Genomic DNA, 27,444 nt, shown 5'->3' with positions numbered 1-27,444 from the left:
AATATATATGCAGCCAATCAAACTACAGTAATAGCTACATACATTGATGAGGTTCCTTATCTTATAGTACAGCAGGTTAGTCCACCAGGTATAACTAGGGTGTAGACACCAAATTATCCTCTTTGAGGTAGCTTCCATATCACCCAGTAACTGGTGCACATAATCTTGCATCCTCGTCTTGACCTGTCAAAAGTGCGCTAGCTGTGAAGCCAGAATCCTATATATGACAAGTATATCAGAGAAAACAGTACATGGAACATTAAAGACCTGGCTTAATTACCTTTAGTATGAGGCGATTTCGCGTTCTAACCGGCTAACCCTATATCCTGACATTAATGGCCATAAATGAATGATAAACGGGTTTCGGATAGACACTTAACTTGTATTTGTAGACAGCGTGTTGACAATGGTACACCTTTGGGTTCCATAACACTACGTCCAAGTAAATTTAACAGGAGCCGAATTTGCTCCCGTGTGAGCCTCTGGTCTCAATAAACAATGATGGCTGCCCTCCTTCCTCCACTCTGACGCCTGGCTTACATTGTCCAGATTTCAGAACGTGATAGAAGGGTCACATTTACTCTACTTTAATATTGATAATTAAGTTAATTTATATAAGATGTTTTTATGATGGTAAAGTCCAAAGACTTATGTATTTAAGAACAATTCCCAGCAGAATAGCTGGTGAATTATAATAGTATGTGGTGATGATATCCCGTTTTCTATAGACGGTAATTCCACTACAAGTTACGTTTTCTATGGGTAACTTGTTTATACAACACAGCTCTTATCTGTCTGTATGATATATTAAATGCTGTCGGATTTTCCGACACCCATCATCTTGTTCCCATTGTTCCTATAGTAGGATCAGGAAACCTGTTCCCACAGTAGAGCGACGGTCTCGCTTCATGCAGTTCGTCGTTCAATCCCCGACTGTTCACGTCCAACACACTCACCGAGTCCAACACACTCACCCAGTCCAAGACTTACCCAAGTCCTTGAGAGCGGCAGCAGCCATCGTCTGGTCGGTGGTGACGGGTAGACATAGGACAGGAGAACCAAAATAGACGGCAGCCATGGCGTCCGTCTCCCCGCAGGTGGAGACCAGGAGACGGTGACGGGGGTGGTCTGGGAGACAGAGGGGGGTAGGGTGAGGGGTGCTGGTAGAAGCTAAACAAGTGGATAGATTTAGATAGACATCTGACTCCTTCAAGACATGAGGACGGGTAGAATAAAGAACTAGAAAAGTATAAAGAAGAAAAGCAAGATGTATGCGCAAGTTGTAAAAGACAAAGAGACAATCAAGGAAGTGTGTTTGAAAGTCAAAACCAGAAATGACAAACAAGAAGCAGAAATAAGAAAAGCAGTTAGGAAGGAACTGGTAACCAATAGTAAAACTAGTACAAAACACTGCAGATAAAAGCAAGTCCATAACCAATAGTAAAACTAGTACAAAACACTGCAGATAAAAGCAAGTCCATAACCAATAGTAAAACTAGTACAAAACACTGCAGATAAAAGCAAGTCCATAACCAATAGTAAAACTAGTACAAAACACTGCAGATAAAAGCAAGTCCATAATTTTTCTTTGATGTTTAGAAAAGGAAATATCATCTAGGGTGGACAGAGCAGCAGAAGAGATGAAAATCATAGAACAAATAGTAGGATTAGAAAAAGGCCTAAATTCAAAGGAAAATGTCAGTGATTTAAGGAGGATAGGAAAATATAAGAAAGACAATAACTGCCCCTTAAGGGTGACATTTAATGGAGTGAAACACATGATGGAACTGCTTAGAAATGCCAGAAAATTGCAATGTTATGAGGATAGCAAACTTTGGTCAATAAGATAAGATCTCTCAAAAGAAGACAGAGAAAAGCTGAAAATGAACCTCACTGAAGCAAAACATGTAAATGGGAATAGAAATGAGGAAGAAAGAAATAATTTTTTCTATAAAGTGTTAGGGACTGAAAAACTAGTGAAATAGTACGTAAAAAACAAAGCAACAAAAGCATTCGAGGAAGGGGGGGGGGAGTAAAGAACAAAGGGAAAGGGAAAATGTTCCTGAAAATTGTAAATACCAACATAGATAGAGTGAGATAAAATATATTAGAGATGAAAGATATAATTCAGCTTAGGGTCCCAGATATTGTTGCATTAACAGAGATGAAACTTGAAGAAAATATTTTAAATGAGGTCGTATTCCCAAGGGATTACTCACTTCGGAGACATGACTAAAAAATTAGGTAGAGAAAAGGAGTGGCTGTCCTGGTAAAAGAACACCTGAAGGTAAGAGAGTTAATACTTGACAACCCTCTAGAGAAATTACCATAATGACATTGCAGGTCTGGAATCAGGATGACAAACTGAAAATTGTAAATGCCTACAGCCTACCAGCAAGCAACACATAGACTAAGAAAGTACTGGATGACAAACGAAAGGGCCTCATAATGGTCATGAGAGAGAGTTTATAGTACAAGCAGATAAATATAAATCACGATTGTTGGTACTGGGGGACTTCAGCTTTAAGGCAATAGACTGGGAGGCAAACGAGGCAGGAACGGAGTACATTTGGACAGGCAGATTTGTAAACCTCATTCTGGAGACATTCATGTGTCAACACGTCAAGTAGGCCACAAGAATGAGGGAAGGGGATGTTCCGTCAGTACTGGATTTAATATTCACCAGGAAAGAAAAAGCGAGTTTTGATATCTAGTACCTTCCTCCCTTGGATAAGAGTGATCATGTGCTGTTGGATATCTAATACATTCCTCCCTTGGATAAGAGTGATCATGTACTGTTGGATATTCAATATTCTTTGAGACATTATCTAGAAGAAACTGGGGACACTGAAACAGTTGTTAAACTCGATTTCAAGAGAGGACATTATGGGGGAACTCAGAAAAAAATTTAATGAGTGTAATTGGATAGACTTGTTGCTAGGCAAGGAAGCTAATAAGATGTATACCAAATTTTGCAAAATATACGATGAAGGCACACAAACATTCATACCAAAACAGAGATGCAGGACCAGAAAACAGGACTGCTTCAACAGAAATTGCGAGAGGGCCAGAGTCCAAAAGACACAAAAATGGAATCAATATAGGAAGAGGCCAAACCCCCAAACCAGTGATACAAAGATGCGAGAAACAACTACATGGCAGAGAGGAGAGAGGTGGAAAGACATTTTGAAAAAGGGATTGCAGACAAATGTAAAACAGAACCAGGCCTATACTATAAATTCATAAACAACAAATTGCAAATAAAGGATAATATTCAGAGGTTGAAAATGTGAAACAGATTCAGAGAAAATGAAATGAAATGTGTGAAGCATTAAAGGAAAAGTTCCAAAATGTGTTTGTACAAACTGAAATCTTCAGGGAACCAGATACAAAAAGAATTCCAGAGAAAACATAGAGGTATCTAGAGACACAGTGGAAAAAATGCTCAAGGAAATAAGTAAGAACAAAGCAGTTGGCCCAGATGGAGTTTCACTATGGGTTTTGAGAGAATGTGCACCCGAACTCGGCATTCCACTTCAAATGATTTTTCAAGAATGCCTGTTTACAGGAGTGTGTACAGCAAATGTGTGAAAAAGACTAAGATAGTCCCAATCTACAAAGGTGGCGGCATGGAAGACCCCCCTCAATTACAGACTTGTATCGGTGTAACAATCAAAATATTGGAAAAATAATTACAAATAAATGGGTAGAACACCTGGAGAAAAATTATATATCAGACAGACAGTATGGTTTTCAATCTGGAAGATCCTGTGTAACGAATTTACTCAGTTTCTATGATCGAGCCACAGAGATTTTACAGGAAAGAGATGGTTGGGTTGACTGCATCTATCTGGACCTAAAAATAAAACTTTCGACAGTTCCACATAAGAGGTTGTTCTAGAAACTGGAACATATTGGAGGGGTGACAGGTAAGCTTCTAACATGGATGAAAAATTTTCTGATAACAAAAATGAGGACAGTAATCAGAGGCAATGTGGACTGGAGAAATGTCACAAGTGGAGTACCACAGGGTTCAGTTCTTGCACCGGCAATGTTCATTGTCTACATAAATGATCTACCAGTTGGAAAACAGAATTATATGAACATGTTGGCTGATGATACTAACATAATAGGAAGGATAAGAAACTTAGATGATAGCAATGTCCTTCAAGAAGACCTGGACAAAATAAGTATATGGAGCACCACTTGGCAAATGGAATTTAATGTTAATAAATGTCATGTTATGGAATGTGGAGTTGGAGAACGAAGACCCCACACAACCTATATATTATGTGAGAAATCTTTAAAGAATTCTAATAAAGAAAAAGATCTAGGGGTGGTTCTAGATAGAAAACTGTCACCTGAGGACCACATTAAAAACGTTGTGCGAGGAGCCTATGCTGCACTTTCTAACTTCAGAATTACTTTTAAATACTGTACATAGATGGCGAAATACTAAAGAAATTATTCACGACTTTTGTTAGACTAAAGCTAGAATATGCAGCTGTTGTGTGGTGCCCATATCTTAAGAAGGACATCAACAAACTGGAAAAGGTGCAAAGACATGCTACTAAGTGGCTCCCAGAACTGAAGGATAAGAGCTACGAGGAGAGGTTAGAGGCATTACATATGCCGTAACTAGAAGCTAGAAGAAAAAGAGGTGATATGATCACTACATACAAAATAGTAACGAATCGATAAAATAGATAGGGAAGAGTTCCCAAGACCTGGAACTTCAAGAACAAAAGGTCATTGATTTAAACTAACTAACTAAACAAAGATGCCGAAGAAATATAATTATATTCACTTTCGCAAACAGAGTGGTAGACGATTAGAACAAGTTAGATGAGAAGGTGGTGCAGGCCAAACCCGTCAGTAATTTCAAGGTGTTGTATGACAAAGAGTGCTGGGAAGACGGGACACCACGAGCGTAGCTCTCATCCTGTAACCACACTTAGGTAACTACACTTAGGTAATTACCAGAGCACCAGAGGACAGTAAGAACAGAGGCCCCAGAGGTCCAAAGGATCAGAGAACTGGAGGACCGGAGGACCAGAGCACATGTGACCAGTCGTGATCTGGGAAGAGGACTGGACAGTTGTGAGCAGCTATGGAGCTGACCACTGTTACGGTGCCCTCTCCTATCTCTTTCGTTTGCCTGCTTTAAGAGTCATATGAGCTACATTATAAGTTACATTATAAGTTGTAAGTAAGGGGAAATTGGCACCCTGTTATAAAATGAAAGAGTATCCCCTAATGCAGATATGACCTTTTGGAAGGGACACTAGCCGATCGTGGATTGGCCGACTTAGGTCCCGGGCGACCAATCAGGGCCCGCCGTGACGTCACCGAGTGCCCCGGGCGGCGCCAACGTCAGAGTCGACCTGACCTTGGAAGCGACAGGACGCACCTCGGTCAGCTCTCAAGGATTAGAGGCTCTATAAGCCTTTCTTAGTGGATTATTGCTGGCTATCGCAGCCCATCGGATGTATTGGAGACCCCACGCTTCTGGGAAGTTAAAGGAACCAAGTTTATTGAGCAAAAGAGTGCCAAACTTGGAAAATATTCGGCGACGACGCTGGGCGGCGACGCTGGACGTTGTGGGTCTGAAAAGGTGTGGCGGGCAAGCCTAGCTGTGACAGGGTCACATCCACTGAGGGTTTTGGAAGGACGACACGGTGCTTAGGACAAGGAGCAACGCCTTGTGGAAGGGGCGAGTGTGGGAAAATAGTGATTAGCTCAGAGCCTATCGATGAACCAGGATTGGGGTAGCTGAATCTCAGGGATTGGAACGGCGACGACGCGAAGGCTCCACGACACCTGAGGACCTGTGGAACGTTCCTGCATCGTCGAGGATCGACTCAGGAAGCGTGGGAACCTCACACCATCGAGGGACAGGCGTCGTGAGCCAGGAATGTAAGGTAGATCATTTTCCCTCCCATTACCCCTTGTGTGAGTAGGCTAGTTAGGCCACAATAGTTACTTATGTATGTGGCAACAGGACATTAATACTTTAGTAGTAGAATAGGCTGTAAGGCAGCTTGTGTCCAGGACTGTCAGAGGGGACAGTGTGTATGGATGGCAGGACAGTGAAGAAGAGGCGCCGACGTAGTGAAGAGGCCCTCCTGTGAGAGAGTGTGGGACTCCTGTCTTTCTGCCCAGTTGGAGGAGTGTTGGAGGTCGTGGAAGAAGAGGCTGACGATCTCCAGACTTATTATCCTTATTTTCATATTCATGTATTACTTGTGATTGTATGTGTGTTCATGTAATTTGCGTCAGTAAATTCACACATTTTATCACTGTGTTTAAGTGTGCCTCCATTTATAATAGTTCTCTATGAGCATACACGTAGGTTATCATAGTACCACCTAGGGAACACTACGTTCTCTATAGAAGTTCTTATTGCCTGGAGAGTGGTAAAAACAGCACAGACTTATATTAAAGTGTACCCTTAGCCATCCGATCAGTATCAGTGCCCGAATGGTGGCAACTAGTAACGTGGTGGCTATAGAGAGGTAAAGCCACACAGACCTTCCTGGGAGAGTACCCTGGGCCAACAGTCTAGTAGCAGATCTATGGGAGTAGCAATCTTCTGGCTACAAACAATATATAATACACCCACTGAACTGCATTGCTGGGGTGCAGATATAATAACCCAGCTGGCGACCTTGTTAAGAAGAAGATAGAGAAGACAGGCGGGAAGGGAGTTCCTGCAACCTTTTTGTCTGGCAGGCAAGACTCAGGGAGGTTATGGTTATAATGTAAGCCTGAGTCTTCCTTCACTCCTCCACGGGTCTAGGCCGGAACTGTTAACAGCAGTTTCCCCGTGTTTGACTGAAGGGCTTCCAGGGTGAATCAGTGGCACCCCCCTTTTGTGGTGGAAGCAAAGACCTGCGGAGGTGGGCATTGTTGGTCCTCTCCTGTGTGACCAATGAGACTCCGGTGAATCCCGGGAGTCGGAGGGGCTGAGTATTCGGCCTTTTGAGCCCCTAGCAGCTGAGTGCCAGCAGAGCCCCGGCCCACCTCCGCGTGTCAGATAACTGGCGACCTCGCCAGGATTCGAACCCCGGTAACCAAGAACTGGGAACTTTGCCAGGAAGCGTGGATCAAGCTACAGTGTGGCCTAAATTTCAAGACAAGTGTTGCCAGGGTACAAATACAGTGTGGCCAGTGAATTCAGTGGTACTGCTACTCAACCAGCTAAGGGACTGAAACGGTGAAATTAGTGCCTACTAACTTGTCTGTGTTGTCGTGTATGCTCAATGATATAGAGATGGAGGAGGACAAAGTAAGGAAATTTATTGACCTAAGGGACGAAAGAATTTTGGAAGAGTGTACCAAGGCCCAGCTCCAACAAGTGGCAAACCACTTTGGGATCAGGTTGAGGACGACTAAGGTAGCGGAGCGAAGGATAGAGATCATGGCACAGCTCACAGCTCGAGAGGAGGCGACGGGAGAGGAGCCATCTCAAGAGGAGCCATCCCGAGGAGAGCCGTCGCAAGGTGAACCGTCCCGACTAGAGCCACCCCAAGCGTCTACCAGTGTGGAGGGAATTCACAGTGAACATGGGAGCAGTGGAAGGTCCAGCTGTAGTAAGAGGAGCCTGCAACTGGAAATAATGAAGATGCAACTGGAAGCCCAGCTGCGACGAGAGGAGAGAGAAGCACGGCTGCAGCTGCAGCGAGAGGAACGTGCAGCTGAGCTGCAGCGAGAAGAGTGTGAGCGAGAAGCTCGGCTGCAGCGAGAAGAAGGAGAGAGACAACTGCGACTGGAGGAGATAAAGGCAAAGAAAGAAGTCGAATTGCGTCGCGTTGAACGTGGTCTGCCCTCACTACCTGCACGGCGGGATGACCTCAAGGTAAGGGAACGTGACTTACCTACGTTCGAACCACAAGAAGCTGAGGCGTTCTTCGAGAACTTTGAATGGATAGCAACTCTGAAGGAGTGGCCGGAAGATGATTGGGCTGCTCTGGTCCAGGGCAGGTTGACTGGTGAGGCCCAGGAAGCCTACAACATGCTGGACCTAGAGGAGTGTACTAGTTACGACGCGATTAAGAATGCGGTGCTCCACTCATTCCGGCTGACTCCGGAGATGTACCGGAAGCGGTTCAGAGAGTGTACGAGGGCGTCGGGAAAGACTTACGCTGAGACCGCCAGGGATATGGAACGGAAGTTCCTACGATGGTTGAAGGCGGAGGAAGCAGAGTCCTACCTTGAGGCTACCTTGAGGTGCTTCCGGGGCTTAGTGTCCCCGCGGCCCGGTCGTCGACCAGGCCTCCTGGTTGCTGGACTGATCAACCAGGCTGTTAGACGCGGCTGCTCGCAGCCTGACGTATGAGTCACAGCCTGGTTGATCAGGTATCCTTTGGAGGTGCTTATCCAGTTCTCTCTTGAACACTGTGAGGGGTTTGCCAGTTATGCCCCTTATGTGTAGTGGAAGCGTGTTGAACAGTCTCGGGCCTCTGATGTTGATAGAGTTCTCTCTCAGAGTACCTGTTGCACCTCTGCTTTTCAACGGGGGTATTCTGCACATCCTGCCATGTCTTCTGGTCTCATGTGGTGTTATTTCTGTGTGCAGGTTTGGGACCAGCCCCTCAATTATTTTCCACGTGTAAATTATTATGTATCTCTCCCGCCTGCGCTCAAGGGAGTACAGATTTAGGCTCTTTAGTCGGTCCCAGTAATTTAGATGTTTTACTGAGTGGATTCTAGCAGTAAAGGATCTCTGCACGCTCTCTAGGTCAGCAATTTCTCCAGCTTTGAAAGGGGCTGTCATTGTGCAGCAGTACTCCACTCTAGAGAGCACAAGCGTTTTGAAAAGTATCATCATCGGTATAGCATCTCTAGTGTGAAAAGTTCTTGTTATCCAACCTGTCATTTTTCTTGCAGTTGTGACGGCTACTTTATTGTGTTCTTTAAAGGTAAGGTCTTCCGACATGAGTACACCCAGGTCCTTTACATTGCCTTTTCGTTCTATGTTATGACTTGCCTGCGTTTTGTACGTGGTTTCTGTTTTTATATTTTCAATTTTTCCGTAGCGCATGAGCTGAAACTTATCCTCGTTGAATACCATATTATTTTCTGTAGCCCATAGAAAGACCTGATCTACATCTGATTGGAGGTTTGCCGTGTCCTCTATGTTGCCAACTCTCATGAAAATCCTAGTGTCATCTGCAAAGGATGATACAGTGCTATAGGTTGTGTTCTGGTCTATGTCCGATATGAGGATGAGAAAAAGTACTGGAGCAAGCACAGTACCCTGGGGGACTGAGCTCTTCACTGTTGATGGGCTGGATTTTATTTTGTTGACTATTACACATTGGGTTCTGTCAGTCAGGAAATTGTAGATCCATCTGCCTATTTTCCCGGTAATTCCTTTTGAACGCATTTTATGTGCAATAACACCATGGTCACATTTATCAAAAGCTTTTGCGAAATCTGTGTAAATTACATCAGCGTTTTGTTTGTCTTCCATAGCATCTAATGCCATATCATAGTGGTCCAGCAACTGCGACAGGCAAGAGCGCCCTGTTCTGAAACCATGTTGTCCGGGGTTATGGAGATGCTGTGATTCCATGTATTTTGTGATCTTACTTCTTAGCACTCTCTCAAAAATTTTTATGATGTGCGATGTTAGTGCTATCGGTCTGTAATTTTTTGCCTCTGCCTTATTTCCTCCTTTATGGAGTGGTGCTATCTCTGCTGTTTTTAGTATGTCAGGGATAACGCCAGTATCTAGGCTTTGTCTCCACAGAATGTGAAGGGCCTGTGATAGTGGTTTTTTACAGTTCTTGATGAATATGGAGTTCCAAGAATCCGGGCCTGGTGCAGAGTGCATAGGCATACTGTTTATGGCTTCTTCAAAATCTAGTGGGGATAGGGCGACGTCTGTCGCCCTATCGGCGACAGATGATATCAAACGGATGATCAAACGGATGGTCGGCGGATGATATCAAACGACTGATAGTGATGGAGAGGTTTATGTCAGTGCTCCATCCTGAGTTGCAAGTAAGAGTGAGAGAAGCAGGTATTAAGGACCTGAAGGCTGCAGCGGACCGAGCCGACATGCTGGAGGAGGCACTACATCTCAGGAGGGAGGGGCCACCCAGACACTCGCCTTACCCCAGGTCGGGAGGGAACCTTTGGAGTTCAGGAGGAGCGAGGACGGGTGGGGACTCCCAAGAGTAGCGTGCCCGATGAAGTAACCCGGTTCAAGAGCTCAAGGGACGCTGGGAGGAAGCCCCAATCCGTGAGCAGTGGACCTAGCTCGGGAGCAAGTGCTGCAGTCCCGGACACGACGACAGGGAGTCCAAGGAGGACCCAGGGGACGTCTGCAAGTGGTACCGCCAGAGGGACTGGCGAGTGGCCGCCCAGGGGAGGCAGCCGATGCTTCAACTGTGGTGTGAGAGGACATTATGCCCGCGAGTGTGAGGAGCACCAAAGGAATATAGGATTAATGTTGGAAGAGGAGAGAGTGTTTGTTCACACCCCATATTATAGTGGACCCAACATGAATGGTTGGGAAATGAAGTTGGGTGAACATCCCTTCGTTTTCGGGACCAACGTGAAGTTTGGAAAGTCAGACCCAGTGGAGGTTGCCGTTCTTTGAGATATGGGTGCTGACATAAGTATGGTAACAAGGAGTATTCTCCCCAAGGAATTTAATGATTCACCTGTGGGAGTGGTGAGGATACGCAGTGTGGGGGAGGAATACAGGTTGCCACTTCACGAAGTACAGCTGATTGCCGACTGCAGAGTCGAGAAAGCTATTGTAGCTGTAGCCCATAAATTACCCCTAGAGCATGTACAGATGGTACTGCGTAATGACCTCGGAGGAGGCAGGATACAACCCGATTGGGCCAGGAGTATGTTGCAAGCAGCGGTACAACCCTGCCAGGTGAGGTATCGGTCGTTCCAGATGGTAGTGAGGAAGCCGACTTCGCCAGGGAAAACGTCGCCAGAGACGACGACAACGAGGGCGAGAGTGCAGAGAGGTCGTCGGAGGTTGTGGAAAACCCCGACGGGGACCTCCGACTAAGCCTGATGATGCGTGTGGAGGATTGGCGAGGAGCAGCTGTACAAACGCCTGGGGCGGTGAAGAGGCTGCAGACCGCACTCCCTCCACACAGAAACGTGAATAAAGTAAGCTCAGTGGATGAGCGAACGGCAGTGAGGGGCAGAGTGGAGGAGCCACGATGCAGTGCACCCTATGCCAGCCAGATGAATAGTGGTAGGTGCAAGATGAACCACCTTGGTGATTCCAGCCACAGGGAGGTGGATGAGCCCAACCACGAACCGAAGAAGAAGTCTGCAGGGAAGAGAATCTCCTGGAAGAGTGAAGATGTTCGTCGGGAGCGAAGGAGCGAATGGTATAGGAAAGGCAATACGAAGAAAGCAGGGAATAGGTACACCCAGGGTAGGCGCCAGCCTAACCAGAGGGGCATTGGGCCATAGCAAAAGCCTAGTGTGGAAGAGAGGAAGCTGCTGGATGGAGTACAGGTGACAAGTGCCGCTGTGAGGAGACAACGCACCTATGGGAGAAGAGGAACCGAGAAGAGAGAAGATTGGCGAAGAGGAGCTCATGAGAGGGAACATGGAGTACCTGTAGGACGCAGTGGAAGTGCAAGACTATCTCGGAGTGCACGACGCGGTGGAGGCGCTGCATGCACTGAATCTTACAGTGGTAACGAGCCGTGGGAGTACACTCGTAGCCGCGGAGAGAGGATTTCTTGTAGGTGTTCAGGGAACACCAATCACACCCGGTCCTATGCGAGGTGGAGATATAATGAGGCAAGTGACTGGCAAGGTGGTACGAACCACGTCACCAACTGGAGGAGTGACACTTCAGGAACGGAGGGAGAAAGAGTATAGGTTGCCCTCTTGAGTGCTGCTCTTCCGATATGACTCTTATTTTATGGGGAGGGGTATGTTACGGTGCCCTCTCCTATCTCTTTCGTTTGCCTGCTTTAAGAGTCATATCAGCTCTCCCTACTGATTCTCTGAGGTTCAGGGAGTCTATTGATATATGTGGCGACCAGACTGGCTGCCAGTTAAGGGAAGGAAGTTACATTATAAGTTGTAAGTAAGGGGAAACTGGCGCCCTGTTATAAAATGAAAGAGTATCCCCTAATGCAGATATGACCTTTCGGAAGGGACACTAGCCAATCGCGGATTGGCCGACTTAGGTCGAGGGCGCCCAATCAGGGCCCGCCGTGACGTTACCGAGTGCCCCGGGCGGCGCCAACGTCAGAGTCGACCTGACCTTGGAAGCGACAGGACGCACCTCGGTCAGCTCTCAAGGATTAGAGGCTCTACAAGCCTTTCTTAGTGGATTATTGTTGGCTATCACAGCCCATCGGATGTATTGGAGACCCCGCGCTTCTGGGAAGCAAAAAGGAACCAAGTTTATTGAGCGAAAGAGTGCCAAACTTGGAAAATATTCGGCGACGACGCTGGGCGGCGACGCTGGACGTTGTGGGTCTGAAAAGGTGTGGCGGGCAAGCCTAGCTGTGACTGGGTCACATCCACTGAGGGTTTTGGAAGGACGACACCGTGCCTAGGACAAGGAGCAACGCCTTGTGGAAGGGGCGAGTGTGGGAAAATAGTGATTAGCTCAGCACCTATCGATGAACCAGGATTGGGGTAGCTGAATCTCAGGGATTGGAACGGCGACGACGCGAAGGCTCCACGACACCTGAGAACCTGTGGAACGTTCCTGGATCGTCGAGGATCGACTCAGGAAGCGTGGGAACCTCACACCATCGAGGGACAGGCGTCGTGAGCCAGGAATGTAAGGTAGATCATTTTCCCTCCCATTACCCCTTGTGTGAGTAGGCTAGTTAGGCCACAATAGTTACTTATGTATGTGGCAACAGGACATTAATACTTTAGTAGTAGAATAGGCTGTAAGGCAGCTTGTGTCCAGGACTGTCAGAGGGGACAGTGTGTATGGATGGCAGGACAGTGAAGAAGAGGCGCCGACGTGGTGAAGAGGCCCTCCTGTGAGAGAGTGTGGGACTCCTGTCTTTCTGCCCAGTTGGAGGAGTGTTGGAGATCGTGGAAGAAGAGGCTGACGATCTCCAGACTTATTATCCTTATTTTCATATTCATGTATTACTTGTGATTGTATGTGTGTTCATGTAATTTGCGTCAGTAAATTCACACATTTTATCACTGTGTTTAAGTGTGCCTCCATTTATAATAGTTCTCTATGAGCATACACGTAGGTTATCATAGTACCACCTAGGGAACACTACGTTCTCTATAGAAGTTCTTATTGCCTGGAGAGTGGTAAAAACAGCACAGACTTATATTAAAGTGTACCCTTAGCCATCCGATCAGTATCAGTGCCCGAATGGTGGCAACTAGTAACGTGGTGGCTATAGAGAGGTAAAGCCACACAGACCTTCCTGGGAGAGTACCCTGGGCCGACAGTCTAGTAGCAGATCTATGGGAGTAGCAATCTTCTGGCTACAAACAATATATAATACACCCACTGAACTGCATTGCTAGGGTGCAGATATAATAACCCAGCTGGCGACCTTGTTAAGAAGAAGATAGAGAAGACAGGCGGGAAGGGAGTTCCTGCAACCTTTTTGTCTGGCAGGCAAGACTCAGGGAGGTTATGGTTATAAGGTAAGCCTGAGTCTTCCTTCACTCCTCCACGGGTCTAGGCCGGAACTGTTAACAGCAGTTTCCCCGTGTTTCGACTGAAGGGCTTCCAGGGTGAATCAGTGGCACCCCCCTTTTGTGGTGGAAGCAAAGACCTGCGGAGGTGGGCATTGTTGGTCCTCTCCTGTGTGACCAATGAGACTCCGGTGAATCCCGGGAGTCGGAGGGGCTGAGTATTCGGCCTTTTGAGCCCCTAGCAGCTGAGTGCTAGCAGAGCCCCGGCCCACCTCCGCGTGTCAGAGAACTGGTGACCTCGCCAGGATTCAAACCCCGGTAACCAAGAACTGGGAACTTTGCTAGGAAGCGTGGATCAAGCTACAGTGTGGCCTAAATTTCAAGACAAGTGTTGCCAGGGTACAAATACAGTGTGGCCAGTGAATTCAGTGGTACTGCTACTCAACCAGCTAAGGGACTGAAACGGTGAAATTAGTGCCTACTAACTTGTCTGTGCTGTCGTGTATGCTCAATGATATAGAGATGGAGGACAAAGTTAGGAAATTTATTGACCTAAGGGACGAAAGAATTTTGGAAGAGTGTACCAAGGCCCAGCTCCAACAGGTGGCAAACCACTTTGGGATCAGGTTGAGGACGACTAAGGTAGCGGAGCGAAGGATAGAGATCATGGCACAGCTCACAGCTCGAGAGGAGGCGACGGGAGAGGAGCCATCTCAAGAGGAGCCATCCCGAGGAGAGCCGTCGCAAGGTGAACCGTCCCGACTAGAGCCACCCCAAGCGTCTACCAGTGTGGAGGGAATTCACAGTGAACATGGGAGCAGTGGAAGGTCCAGCTGTAGTAAGAGGAGCCTGCAACTGGAAATAATGAAGATGCAATTGGAAGCCCAGCTGCGACGAGAGGAGAGAGAAGCACGGCTGCAGCTGCAGCGAGAGGAACGTGCAGCTGAGCTGCAGCGAGAGGAGCGTGAGCGAGAAGCTCGGCTGCAGCGAGAAGAAGGAGAGAGACAACTGCGACTGGAGGAGATAAAGGCAAAGAAAGAAGTCGAATTGCGTCGCGTTGAACGTGGTCTGCCCTCACTACCTGCACGGCGTGATGACCTCAAGGTAAGGGAATGTGACTTACCTACGTTCGAACCACAAGAAGCTGAGGCGCTCTTCGAGCACTTTGAACGGATAGCAACTCTGAAGGAGTGGCCGGAAGATGATTGGGCTGCTCTGGTCCAGGGCAGGTTGACTGGTGAGGCCCAGGAAGCCTACAACATGCTGGACCTAGAGGAGTGTACTAGTTACGACGCGATTAAGAATGCGGTGCTCCACTCATTCCGGCTGACTCCGGAGATGTACCGGAAGCGGTTCAAAGAGTGTACGAGGGCGTCGGGAAAGACTTACGCCGAGACCGCCAGGGATATGGAACGGAAATTCCTACGATGGTTGAAGGCGGAGGAAGCGGAGTCGGCGGATGATATCAAACGACTGATAGTGATGGAGAGGTTTATGTCAGTGCTCCATCCTGAGTTGCAAGTAAGAGTGAGAGAAGCAGGTATTAAGGACCTGAAGGCTGCAGCGGACCGCGCCGACATGCTGGAGGAGGCACTACATCTCAGGAGGGAGGGGCCACCCAGACACTCGCCTTACCCCAGGTCGGGAAGGAACCTTAGGAGTTCAGGAGGAGCGAGGACGGGTGGGGACTCTCCCAAGAGTAGCGTGCCCGATGAAGTAACCCGGTTCAAGAGCTCAAGGGACGCGGGGAGGAAGCCCCAATCTGTGAGCAGTGGACCTAGCTCGGGAGCAAGTGCTGCAGTCCCGGACACGACGACAGGGAGTCCAAGGAGGACCCAGGGGACGTCTGCAAGTGGTACCGCCAGAGGGACTGGCGAGTGGCCGCCCAGGGGAGGCAGCCGATGCTTCAACTGTGGTGTGAGAGGACATTATGCCTGCGAGTGTGAGGAGCACCAAAGGAATATAGGATTAATGTTGGAAGAGGAGAGAGTGTTTGTTCACACCCCATATTATAGTGGACCCAACATGAATGGTTGGGAAATGAAGTTGGGTGAACATCCCTTCGTTTTCGGGACCAACGTGAAGTTTGGAAAGTCAGACCCAGTGGAGGTTGCCGTTCTTTGAGATATGGGTGCTGACATAAGTATGGTAACCAGGAGTATTCTCCCCAAGAAATTTAATGATTCACCTGTGGGAGTGGTGAGGATACGCAGTGTGGGGGAGGAATACAGGTTGCCACTTCACGAAGTACAGCTGATTGCCGACTGCAGAGTCGAGAAAGCTATTGTAGCTGTACCCCATAAATTACCCCTAGAGCATGTACAGATGGTACTGGGTAATGACCTCGCACCAGATGGTAGTGAGGATGCCGACTTCGCCAGGGGAAACGTCGCCAGAGACGACGACAACGAGGGCGAGAGTGCAGAGAGGTCGTCGGAGGTTGTGGAAAACCCCGACGGGGACCTCCGACTAAGCCTGATGATGCGTGTGGAGGATTGGCGAGGAGCAGCTGTACAAACGCCTGGGGCGGTGAAGAGGCTGCAGACCGCACTCCCTCCACACAGAAACGTGAATAAAGTAAGCTCAGTGGATGAGCGAACGGCAGTGAGGGGCAGAGTGGAGGAGCCACGATGCAGTGCACCCTATGCCAGCCAGATGAATAGTGGTAGGTGCAAGATGAACCACCGTGGTGAGGTGAGCCACAGGGAGGTGGATGAGCCCAACCACGAACCGAAGAAGAAGTCTGCAGAGAAGAGAATCTCCTGGAAGAGTGAAGATGTTCGTCGGGAGCGAAGGAGCGAATGTCATAGGAAAAGCAATACGAAGAAAGCAGGGAATAGGTACACCCAGGGTAGGCGCCAGCCTAACCAGAGGGGCATTGGGCCATCGCAAAAGCCTAGTGTGGAAGAGAGGAAGCTGTTGGATGGAGTACAGGTGACAAGTGCCGCTGTTAGGAGACAACGCACCTATGGGAGAAGAGGAACCGAGAAGAGAGAAGATTGGCGAAGAGGAGCTCATGAGAGGGAACATGGAGTACCTGTAGGACGCAGTGGAAGTGCAAGACTATCTCGGAGTGCACGACGCGGTGGAGGCGCTGCATGCACTGAATCTTACAGTGGTAACGAGCCGTGGGAGTACACTCGTAGCCGCGGAGAGAGGATTTCTTGTAGGTGTTCAGGGAACACCAATCACACCCGGTCCTATGCGAGGTGGAGATATAATGAGGCAAGTGACTGGCAAGGTGGTACGAACCACGTCACCAACTGGAGGAGTGACACTTCAGGAACGGATGGAGAAAGAGTATAGGTTGCCCTCTTGAGTGCTGCTCTTCCGATATGACTCTTATTTTATGGGGAGGGGTATGTTACGGTGCCCTCTCCTATCTCTTTCGTTTGCCTGCTTTAAGAGTCATATCAGCTCTCCCTACTGATTCTCTGAGGTTCAGGGAGTCTATTGATATATGTGGCGACCAGACTGGCTGCCAGTTAAGGGAAGGAAGTTACATTATAAGTTGTAAGTAAGGGGAAATTGGCGCCCTGTTATAAAATGAAAGAGTATCCCCTAATGCAGATATGACCTTTCAGAAGGGACACTAGCCAATCGCGGATTGGCCGACTTAGGTCGCGGGCGACCAATCAGGGCCCGCCGTGACGTCACCGAGTGCCCCGGGCGGCGCCAACGTCAGAGTCGACCTGACCTTGGAAGCGACAGGACGCACCTCGGTCAGCTCTCAAGGATTAGAGGCTCTACAAGCCTTTCTTAGTGGATTATTGCTGGCTATCGCAGCCCATCGGATGTATTGGAGACCCCGCGCTTCTGGGAAGCAAAAAGGAACCAAGTTTATTGAGCGAAAGAGTGCCAAACTTGGAAAATATTCGGCGACGACGCTGGGCGGCGACGCTGGACGTTGTGGGTCTGAAAAGGTGTGGCGGGCAAGCCTAGCTGTGACCGGGTCACATCCACTGAGGGTTTTGGAAGGACGACACCGTGCCTAGGACAAGGAGCAACGCCTTGTGGAAGGGGCGAGTGTGGGAAAATAGTGATTAGCTCAGCGCCTATCGATGAACCAGGATTGGGGTAGCTGAATCTCAGGGATTGGAACGGCGACGACGCGAAGGCTCCACGACACCTGAGGACCTGTGGAACGTTCCTGGATCGTCGAGGATCGACTCAGGAAGCGTGGGAACCTCACACCATTGAGGGACAGGCGTAGTGAGCCAGGTAAGTAAGGTAGATCATTTTCCCTCCCATTACCCCTTGTGTGAGTAGGCTAGTTAGGCCACAATAGTTACTTATGTATGTGGCAACAGGACATTAATACTTTAGTAGTAGAATAGGCTGTAAGGCAGCTTGTGTCCAAGACTGTCACAGGGGACAGTGTGTATGGATGGCAGGACAGTGAAGAAGAAGAGGCGCTGACGTGGTGAAGAGGCCTTCCTGTGAGAGAGTGTGGGACTCCTGTCTTTCTGCCCAGTTGGAGGAGTGTTGGAGGTCGTGGAAGAAGAGGCTGACGATCTCCAGACTTATTATCTTTATTTTCATATTCATGTATTACTTGTGATTGTATGTGTGTTCATGTAATTTGCGTCAGTAAATTCACACATTTTATCACTGTGTTTAAGTGTGCCTCCATTTATAATAGTTCTCTATGAGCATACACGTAGGTTATCATAGTACCACCTAGGGAACACTACGTTCTCTATAGAAGTTCTTATTGCCTGGAGAGTGGTAAAAACAGCACAGACTTATATTAAAGTGTACCCTTAGCCATCCGATCAGTATCAGTGCCCGAATGGTGGCAACTAGTAACGTGGTGGCTAGAGAGAGGTAAAGCCACACAGACCTTCCTGGGAGAGTACCCTGGGCCGACAGTCTAGTAGCAGATCTATGGGAGTAGCAATCTTCTGGCTACAAACAATATATAATACACCCACTGAACTGCATTGCTGGGGTGCAGATATAATAACCCAGCTGGCGACCTTGTTAAGAAGAAGATAGAGAAGACAGGCGGGAAGGGAGTTCCTGCAACCTTTTTGTCTGGCAGGCAAGACTCAGGGAGGTTATGGTTATAAGGTAAGCCTGAGTCTTCCTTCACTCCTCCACGGGTCTAGGCCGGAACTGTTAACAGCAGTTTCCCCGTGTTTGACTGAAGGGCTTCCAGGGTGAATCAGTGGCACCCCCCTTTTGTGGTGGAAGCAAAGACCTGCGGAGGTGGGCATTGTTGGTCCTCTCCTGTGTGACCAATGAGACTCCGGTGAATCCCGGGAGTCGGAGGGGCTGAGTATTCGGCCTTTTGAGCCCCTAGCAGCTGAGTGCTAGCAGAGCCCCGGCCCACCTCCGCGTGTCAGAGAACTGGCGACCTCGCCAGGATTCGAACCCCGGTAACCAAGAACTGGGAACTTTGCCAGGAAGCGTGGATCAAGCTACAGAGTGGCCTAAATTTCAAGACAAGTGTTGCCAGGGTACAAATACAGTGTGGCCAGTGAATTCAGTGGTACTGCTACTCAACCAGCTAAGGGACTGAAACGGTGAAATTAGTGCCTACTAACTTGTCTGTGCTGTCGTGTATGCTCAATGATATAGAGATGGAGGAGGACAAAGTAAGGAAATTTATTGACCTAAGGGACGAAAGAATTTTGGAAGAGTGTACCAAGGCCCAGCTCCAACAAGTGGCAAACCACTTTGGGATCAGGTTGAGGACGACTAAGGTAGCGGAGCGAAGGATAGAGATCATGGCACAGCTCACAGCTCGAGAGGAGGCGACGGGAGAGGAGCCATCTCAAGAGGAGCCATCCCGAGGAGAGCCGTCGCAAGGTGAACTGTCCCGACTAGAGCCACCCCAAGCGTCTACCAGTGTGGAGGGAATTCACAGTGAACATGGGAGCAGTGGAAGGTCCAGCTGTAGTAAGAGAAGCCTGCAACTGGAAATAATGAAGATGCAACTGGAAGCCCACCTGCGACGAGAGGAGAGAGAAGCACAGCTGCAGCTGCAGCGAGAGGAATGTGCAGCTGAGCTGCAGCGAGAGGAGCGTGAGCGAGAAGCTCGGCTGCAGCGAGAAGAAAGAGAGAGACAACTGCGACTGGAGGAGATAAAAGCAAAGAAAGAAGTCAAATTGCGTCGCGTTGAACGTGGTCTGCCCTCACTACCTGCATGGCGGGATGACCTCAAGGTAAGGGAACGTGACTTACCTACGTTCGAACCACAAGAAGCTGAGGCGTTCTTCGAGCACTTTGAACGGATAGCAACTCTGAAGGAGTGGCCGGAAGATGATTGGGCTGCTCTGGTCCAGGGCAGGTTGACTGGTGAGGCCCAGGAAGCCTACAACATGCTGGACCTAGAGGAGTGTACTAGTTATGACGCGATTAAGAATGCGGTGCTCCACTCATTCCGGCTGACTCCGGAGATGTACCGGAAGCGGTTCAGAAAGTGTACGAGGGCGTCGGGAAAGACTTACGCCGAGACCGCCAGGGATATGGAACAGAAATTCCTACAATGGTTGAAGGCGGAGGAAGCGGAGTCGGCGGATGATATCAAACGACTGATAGTGATGGAGAGGTTTATGTCAGTGCTCCATCCTGAGTTGCAAGTAAGAGTGAGAGAAGCAGGTATTAAGGACCTGAAGGCTGCAGCGGACCGCGCCGACATGCTGGAGGAGGCACTACATCTCAGGAGGGAGGGGCCACCCAGACACTCGCCTTACCCCAGGTCGGGAGGGAACCTTAGGAGTTCAGGACGAGCGAGGACGGGTGGGGACTCTCCCAAGAGTAGCGTGCCCGATGAAGTAACCCGGTTCAAGAGCTCAAGGGACGCGGGGAGGAAGCCCCAATCTGTGAGCAGTGGACCTAGCTCGGGAGCAAGTGCTGCAGTCCCTGACACAACGACAGAGAGTCCAAGGAGGACCCAGGGGACGTCTGCAAGTGGTACCGCCAGAGGGACTGGCGAGTGGCCGCCCAGGGGAGGCAGCCGATGCTTCAACTGTGGTGTGAGAGGACATTATGCCCGCGAGTGTGAGGAGCACCAAAGGAATATAGGATTAATGTTGGAAGAGGAGAGTGTTTGTTCACACCCCATATTATAGTGGACCCAACATGAATGGTTGGGAAATAAAGTTGGGTGAACATCCCTTCGTTTTCGGGACCAACGTGAAGTTTGGAAAGTCAGACCCAGTGGAGGTTGCCGTTCTTTGAGATATGGGTGCTGACATAAGTATGGTAACCAGGAGTATTCTCCCCAAGGAATTTAATGATTCACCTGTGGGGTGGTGAGGATACGCAGTGTGGGGGAGGAATACAGGTTGCCACTTCACAAAGTACAGCTGATTGCCGACTGCGGAGTCGAGAAAGCTATTGTAGCTGTAGCCCATAAATTACCCCTAGAGCATGTACAGATGGTACTAGGTAATGACCTCGGAGGAGGCAGGATACAACCCGATTGGGCCAGGTGTGTCTATGTTGCAAGCAGCGGTACAACCCTGCCAGGTGAGGTATCGGTCGTTCCAGATGAAGCGAGGAACGAGGTAGTGAGGAAGCCGACTTCGCCAGGGGAAACGTCGCCAGAGACGACGACAACGAGGGCGAGAGTGCAGAGAGGTCGTCGGAGGTTGTGGAAAACCCCGACGGGGACCTCCGACTAAGCCTGATGATGCGTATGGAGGATTGGCGAGGAGCAGCTGTACAAACGCCTGGGGCGGTGAAGAGGCTGCAGACCGCACTCCCTCCACACAGAAACGTGAATATAGTAAGCTCAGTGGATGAGCGAACGGCAGTGAGGGGCAGAGTGGAGGAGCCACGATGCAGTGCACCCTATGCCAGCCAGATGAATAGTGGTAGGTGCAAGATGAACCACCGTTGTGAGGTGAGCCACAGGGAGGTGGATGAGCCCAACCACGAACCGAAGAAGAAGTCTGCAGGGAAGAGAATCTCCTGGAAGAGTGAAGATGTTCGTCGGGAGCGAAGGAGCGAATGGTATAGGAAAGGCAATACGAAGAAAGCAGGGAATAGGTACACCCAGGATAGGCGCCAGCCTAACCAGAGGGGCATTGGGCCATCGCAAAAGCCTAGTGTGGAAGAGAGGAAGCTGCTGGATGGAGTACAGGTGACAAGTGCCGCTGTGAGGAGACAACGCACCTATGGGAGAAGAGGAACCGAGAAGAGAGAAGATTGGCGAAGAGGAGCTCATGAGAGGGAACATGGAGTACCTGTAGGACGCAGTGGAAGTGCAAGACTATCTCGGAGTGCACGACGCGGTGGAGGCGCTGCATGCACTGAATCTTACAGTGGTAACGAGCCGTGGGAGTACACTCGTAGCCACGGAGAGAGGATTTCTTGTAGGTGTTCAGGGAACACCAATCACACCCGGTCCTATGCGAGGTGGAGATATAATGAGGCAAGTGACTGGCAAGGTGGTACGAACCACGTCACCAACTGGAGGAGTGACACTTCAGGAACGGAGGGAGAAAGAGTATAGGTTGCCCTCTTGAGTGCTGCTCTTCCCATATGACTCTTATTTTATGGGGAGGGGTATGTTACGGTGCCCTCTCCTATCTCTTTCATTTGCCTGCATTAAGAGTCATATCAGCTCTCCCTACTGATTCTCTGAGGTTCAGGGAGTCTATTGATATATGTGGCGACCAGACCGGCTGCCAGTCAAGGGAAGGAAGTTACATTATAAGTTGTAAGTAACGGGAAATTGGCGCCCTGTTATAAAATGAAAGAGTATCCCCTAATGCAGATATGACCTTTCGGAAGGGACACTAGCCAATCGCGGATTGGCCGACTTAGGTCGCGGGCGCCCAATCAGGGCCCGCCGTGACGTTACCGAGTGCCCCGGGCGGCGCCAACGTCAGAGTCGACCTGACCTTGGAAGCGACAGGACGCACCTCGGTCAGCTCTCAAGGATTAGAGGCTCTACAAGCCTTTCTTAGTGGATTATTGCTGGCTATCGCAGCCCATCGGATGTATTGGAGACCCCGCGCTTCTGGGAAGCAAAAAGGAACCAAGTTTATTGAGCGAAAGAGTGCCAAACTTGGAAAATATTCGGCGACGACGCTGGGCGGCGACGCTGGACGTTGTGGGTCTGAAAAGGTGTGGCGGGCAAGCCTAGCTGTGACCGGGTCACATCCACTGAGGGTTTTGGAAGGACGACACCGTGCCTAGGACAAGGAGCAACGCCTTGTGGAAGGGGCGAGTGTGGGAAAATAGTGATTAGCTCAGCGCCTATCGATGAACCAGGATTGGGGTAGCTGAATCTCAGGGATTGGAACGGCGACGACGCGAAGGCTCCACGACACCTGAGGACCTGTGGAACGTTCCTGGATCGTCGAGGATCGACTCAGGAAGCGTGGGAACCTCACACCATCGAGGGACAGGCGTCGTGAGCCAGGAATGTAAGGTAAATCATTTTCCCTCCCATTACCCCTTGTGTGAGTAGGCTAATTAGGCCACAATAGTTACTTATGTATGTGGCGACAGGACATTAATACTTTAGTAGTAGAATAGGCTGTAAGGCAGCTTGTGTCCAGGACTGTCAGAGGGGACAGTGTGTATGGATGGCAGGACAGTGAAGAAGAGGCGCCGACGTGGTGAAGAGGCCCTCCTGTGAGAGAGTGTGGGACTCCTGTCTTTCTGCCCAGTTGGAGGAGTGTTGGAGGTCGTGGAAGAAGAGGCTGACGATCTCCAGACTTATTATCTTTATTTTCATATTCATGTATTACTTGTGATTGTATGTGTGTTCATGTAATTTGCGTCAGTAAATTCACACATTTTATCACTGTGTTTAAGTGTGCCTCCATTTATAATAGTTCTCTATGAGCATACACGTACGTTATCATAGTACCACCTAGGGAACACTACGTTCTCTATAGAAGTTCTTATTGCCTGGAGAGTGGTAAAAAACAGCATAGACTTATATAAAAGTGCACCCTTAGCCATCCGATCAGTATCAGTCCCCGAATGGTGGCAACTAGTAACGTGGTGGCTAGAGAGAGGTAAAGCCACACAGACCTTCCTGGGAGAGTACCCTGGGCCGACAGTCTAGTAGTAGATCTATGGGAGTAGCAATCTTCTGGCTACAAACAATATATAATACACCCACTGAACTGCATTGCTGGGGTGCAGATATAATAACCCAGCTGGTGACATTGTTAAGAAAAAGATAGAGAAGACAGGCGGGAAGGGAGTTCCTGCAACCTTTTTGTCTGGCAGGCAAGACTCAGGGAGGTTATGGTTATAAGGTAAGCCTGAGTCTTCCTTCACTCCTCCACGGGTCTAGGCCGGAACTGTTAACAGCAGTTTCCCCGTGTTTGACTGAAGGGCTTCCAGGGTGAATCAGTGGCACCCCCCTTTTGTGGTGGAAGCAAAGACCTGCGGAGGTGGGCATTGTTGGTCCTCTCCTGTGTGACCAATGAGACTCCGGTGAATCCCGGGAGTCAGAGGGGCTGAGTATTCGGCCTTTTGAGCCCCTAGCAGCTGAGTGCTAGCAGAGCCCTGGCCCACCTCCGCGTGACACCACATTAGCTGGTTCTGGGTGGGCCATCCTCGTGAGCCACCCTCGACCACACCTCACTGTAACAGACCTCCTGCTGCCTTATGTGAGTTGCTATCACGAGTATCTCTGTGTTATGAGTCACAATCATTTGGTCAGTAATTTGAGAGATTTTTATTTTAGATATAGGGCCACTAACACTAGTGGCCTTGACGAGGACCGGAGGCTAACGGATTGTCGAGGGATACAGGATTCTCCAGAGATAGGAGCGAGTTAGGTGTGAGCACAAGAGGGGCCGTGAAGGAGAGCTATCACAACCTGGGTGAGGTGCTGAAGTGATCACTGAGATGGTCAATTATATTGTGTACATAATTGTGAATATATAGATTAACTCCAAATCGTGTTTGATATTGTCCTCTCTGGGTCCCTACGAATTTGGTGGCCTCATAAGTTGGTGAACGATAATGATAAATGATATTGTGAAGTAATAACTTGAATATGTTACCTTGAGGTTACCTTGAGGTGCTTCCGGAGCTTAGTGTCCCCGCGGCCCGGTCGTCGACCAGGCCTCCTGGTTGCTGGACTGATCAACCAGGCTGTTAGACGCGGCTGCTCGCAGCCTGACGTATGAGTCACAGCCTGGTTGATCAGGTATCCTTTGGAGGTGCTTATCCAGTTCTCTCTTGAACACTGTGAGGGGTCGGCCAGTTATGCCCCTTATGTGTAGTGGAAGCGTGTTGAACAGTCTCGGGCCTCTGATGTTGATAGAGTTCTCTCTCAGAGTACCTGTTGCACCTCTGTTTTTCAACGGGGGTATTCTGCACATCCTGTCATGTCTTCTGGTCTCATGTGATGTTATTTCTGTGTGCAGGTTTGGGACCAGCCCCTCAATTATTTTCCACGTGTAAATTATTATGTACCTCTCCCGCCTGTGCTCAAGGGAGTACAGTTTTAGGCTCTTTAGTCGGTCCCAATAGTTTAGATGTTTTACTGAGTGGATTCTAGCAGTAAAGGATCTCTGCACGCTCTCCAGGTCAGCAATTTCTCCAGCTTTGAAAGGGGCTGTCATTGTGCAGCAGTACTCCACTCTAGAGAGCACAAGCGTTTTGAAAAGTATCATCATCGGTATAGCATCTCTAGTGTGAAAAGTTCTTGTTATCCAACCTGTCATTTTTCTTGCAGTTGTGACGGTTACTTTATTGTGTTCTTTAAAGGTAAGGTCTTCCGACATGAGTACACCCAGATCCTTTACATTGCCTTTTCGTTCTATGCTATGATTTGCCTGAGTTTTGTGCGTGGTGTCTGGTTTTATATTTTCAATTTTTCCGTAGCGCATGAGCTGGAACTTATCCTCGTTAAACACCATATTATTTTCTGTAGCCCATAGAAAGACCTGATCTACATCTGATTGGAGGTTTGCCGTGTCCTCTATGTTGCCAACTCTCATGAAAATCCTAGTGTCATCTGCAAAGGATGATACAGTGCTATAGGTTGTGTTCTTGTCTATGTCCGATATGAGGATGAGAAAAAGAACTGGAGCAAGCACAGTACCCTGGGGGACTGAGCTCCGCATGGTTGATGGGCTGGATTTTATTTTGTTGACTATTACACATTGGGTTCTGGTAGTCAGGAAATTGTAGATCCATCTGCCTATTTTCCCGGTAATTCCTTTTGAACGCATTTTATGTGCAATAACACCATGGTCACATTTATAAAAAGCTTTTGCGAAATCTGTGTAAATTACATCAGCGTTTTGTTTGTATTCCATAGCATCTAATGCCATATCATAGTGGTCCAGCAACTGCGACAGGCAAGAGCGCCCTGTTCTGAAACCATGTTGTCCGGGGTTATGGAGATGCTGTGATTCCATGTATTTTGTGATCTTACTTCTTAGCACTCTCTCAAAAATTTTTATGATGTGCGATGTTAGTGCTATCGGTCTGTAATTTTTTGCCTCTGCCTTATTTCCTCCTTTATGGAGTGGTGCTATCTCTGCTGTTTTTAGTATGTCAGGGATAACGCCAGTATCTAGGCTTTGTCTCCACAGAATGTGAAGGGCCTGAGATAGTGTTTTTTTTTTTACAGTTCTTGATGAATACGGAGTTCCAAGAATCCGGGCCTGGTGCAGAGTGCATAGGCATACTGTTTATGGCTTCTTCAAAATCTAGTGGGGATAGGGTGACGTCTGATATATGATTTGATGTTGGTATCATATCCATGAAAAATTTATTTGGGTTATCAATCTTTAGTGCATTTAATGGCTCGCTGAAAACAGAGTCGTACTGCTTCCTCAGTAAGTCGCTCATTTCTTTGTTGTCATCGGTGAAAGTTCCATCTCCCTTTCGCAGGGGCCCGATACTAGATGTGGTTTTTGATCTTGATTTTGCATAGGAGAAAAAATATTTCGGATTTCTCTCTATTTCACTGATGGCCTTTTGCTCTCTTTGCCTCTCCTGGGTTTTGTATGATTCTTGTAGCTTGAGTTCAATTGTTTCTATTTCTCTACCTAACCTTCTTCGCCGTTCTTGAGATAGGGTGCGACTCTCAAGTTGTTCCGCGATTCGTTTTCTTCGCCTATATAAAGAACGACGTTCCCGTTCCAATCTGCATCTCTTTCTTTCAGTATGTATACTGATACATACTGAAATACTGAGACTTAATCAGTAAGAACAATGCTTCTGTTCACCCAGCAGTATGTAGGTACTCAGGAGTTAGTTTGTTGTGGGATTGCATCCTGGGCAGGGTCAGTAAGCTTAACTCGTATGTATACAATGGTCGCCCCCAACACACTGAATTATTATTAATTAATATCGATCACTTAACTATGCTCAAAGCTAAGGCTATTGTAAACGCTCTTTATATCAAGGTTACCAAACCTTACCTAGGCTTAACTCTGCATAAAATACAATATATATATATATATATATATATATATATATATATATATATATATATATATATATATATATATATAAATAGAAGGGGTACCACCTCTGGTGCAAGTGTAGGGACCCATAGCCTCAGAGAAGAAAATATAGAGTACTCAGAGAAGACCTTGTGGATCCTCACTGAACACTTTGATATTTATTATACAGTACACTTTGAAATAAAGTGTATATTAAAAGTGTATATTAAGTATATATTAGAGTGTATAAATGTGTATATTAAAAGTGTATTTAATATACACTTTGAAATATATATATATATATATATATATATATATATATATATATATATATATATATGTCGTACCTAATAGCCAGAACGCACTTCTCAGCCTACTATTCAAGGCCCGATTTGCCTAATAAGCCTAGTTTTCATGAATTAATGTTTTT

The 27,444-nt window shown here is 48.1% G+C and overlaps 1 protein-coding gene across 2 annotated transcripts in view; it reads right to left on the bottom strand.

Moving 5' to 3' along the window:
• LOC123761738 (UDP-glucuronosyltransferase 1A7-like) overlaps positions 1 to 27,444 on the bottom strand; it is a 105,176-nt gene that overhangs the window by 10,078 nt on the left and 67,654 nt on the right. The window contains exon 6 of one of the 2 annotated variants that reach the window (XM_069339448.1): positions 991 to 1,128. The exons of the other annotated variant lie outside the window; for it this stretch is intronic. Within the exon in view, the coding sequence (XP_069195549.1) occupies positions 991 to 1,128 (138 nt within the window). The remainder of the gene's footprint in view (positions 1 to 990; positions 1,129 to 27,444) is intronic. 2 annotated transcript variants of the gene reach the window in all.

Source organism: Procambarus clarkii, chromosome 5 (genome assembly GCF_040958095.1).
Source record: "Procambarus clarkii isolate CNS0578487 chromosome 5, FALCON_Pclarkii_2.0, whole genome shotgun sequence".
NCBI classification, from domain to species: domain Eukaryota; kingdom Metazoa; phylum Arthropoda; class Malacostraca; order Decapoda; family Cambaridae; genus Procambarus; species Procambarus clarkii.
Note: the sequence above shows the minus strand (reverse complement) of the source record. Positions and strands in the feature narration are given on the sequence as shown.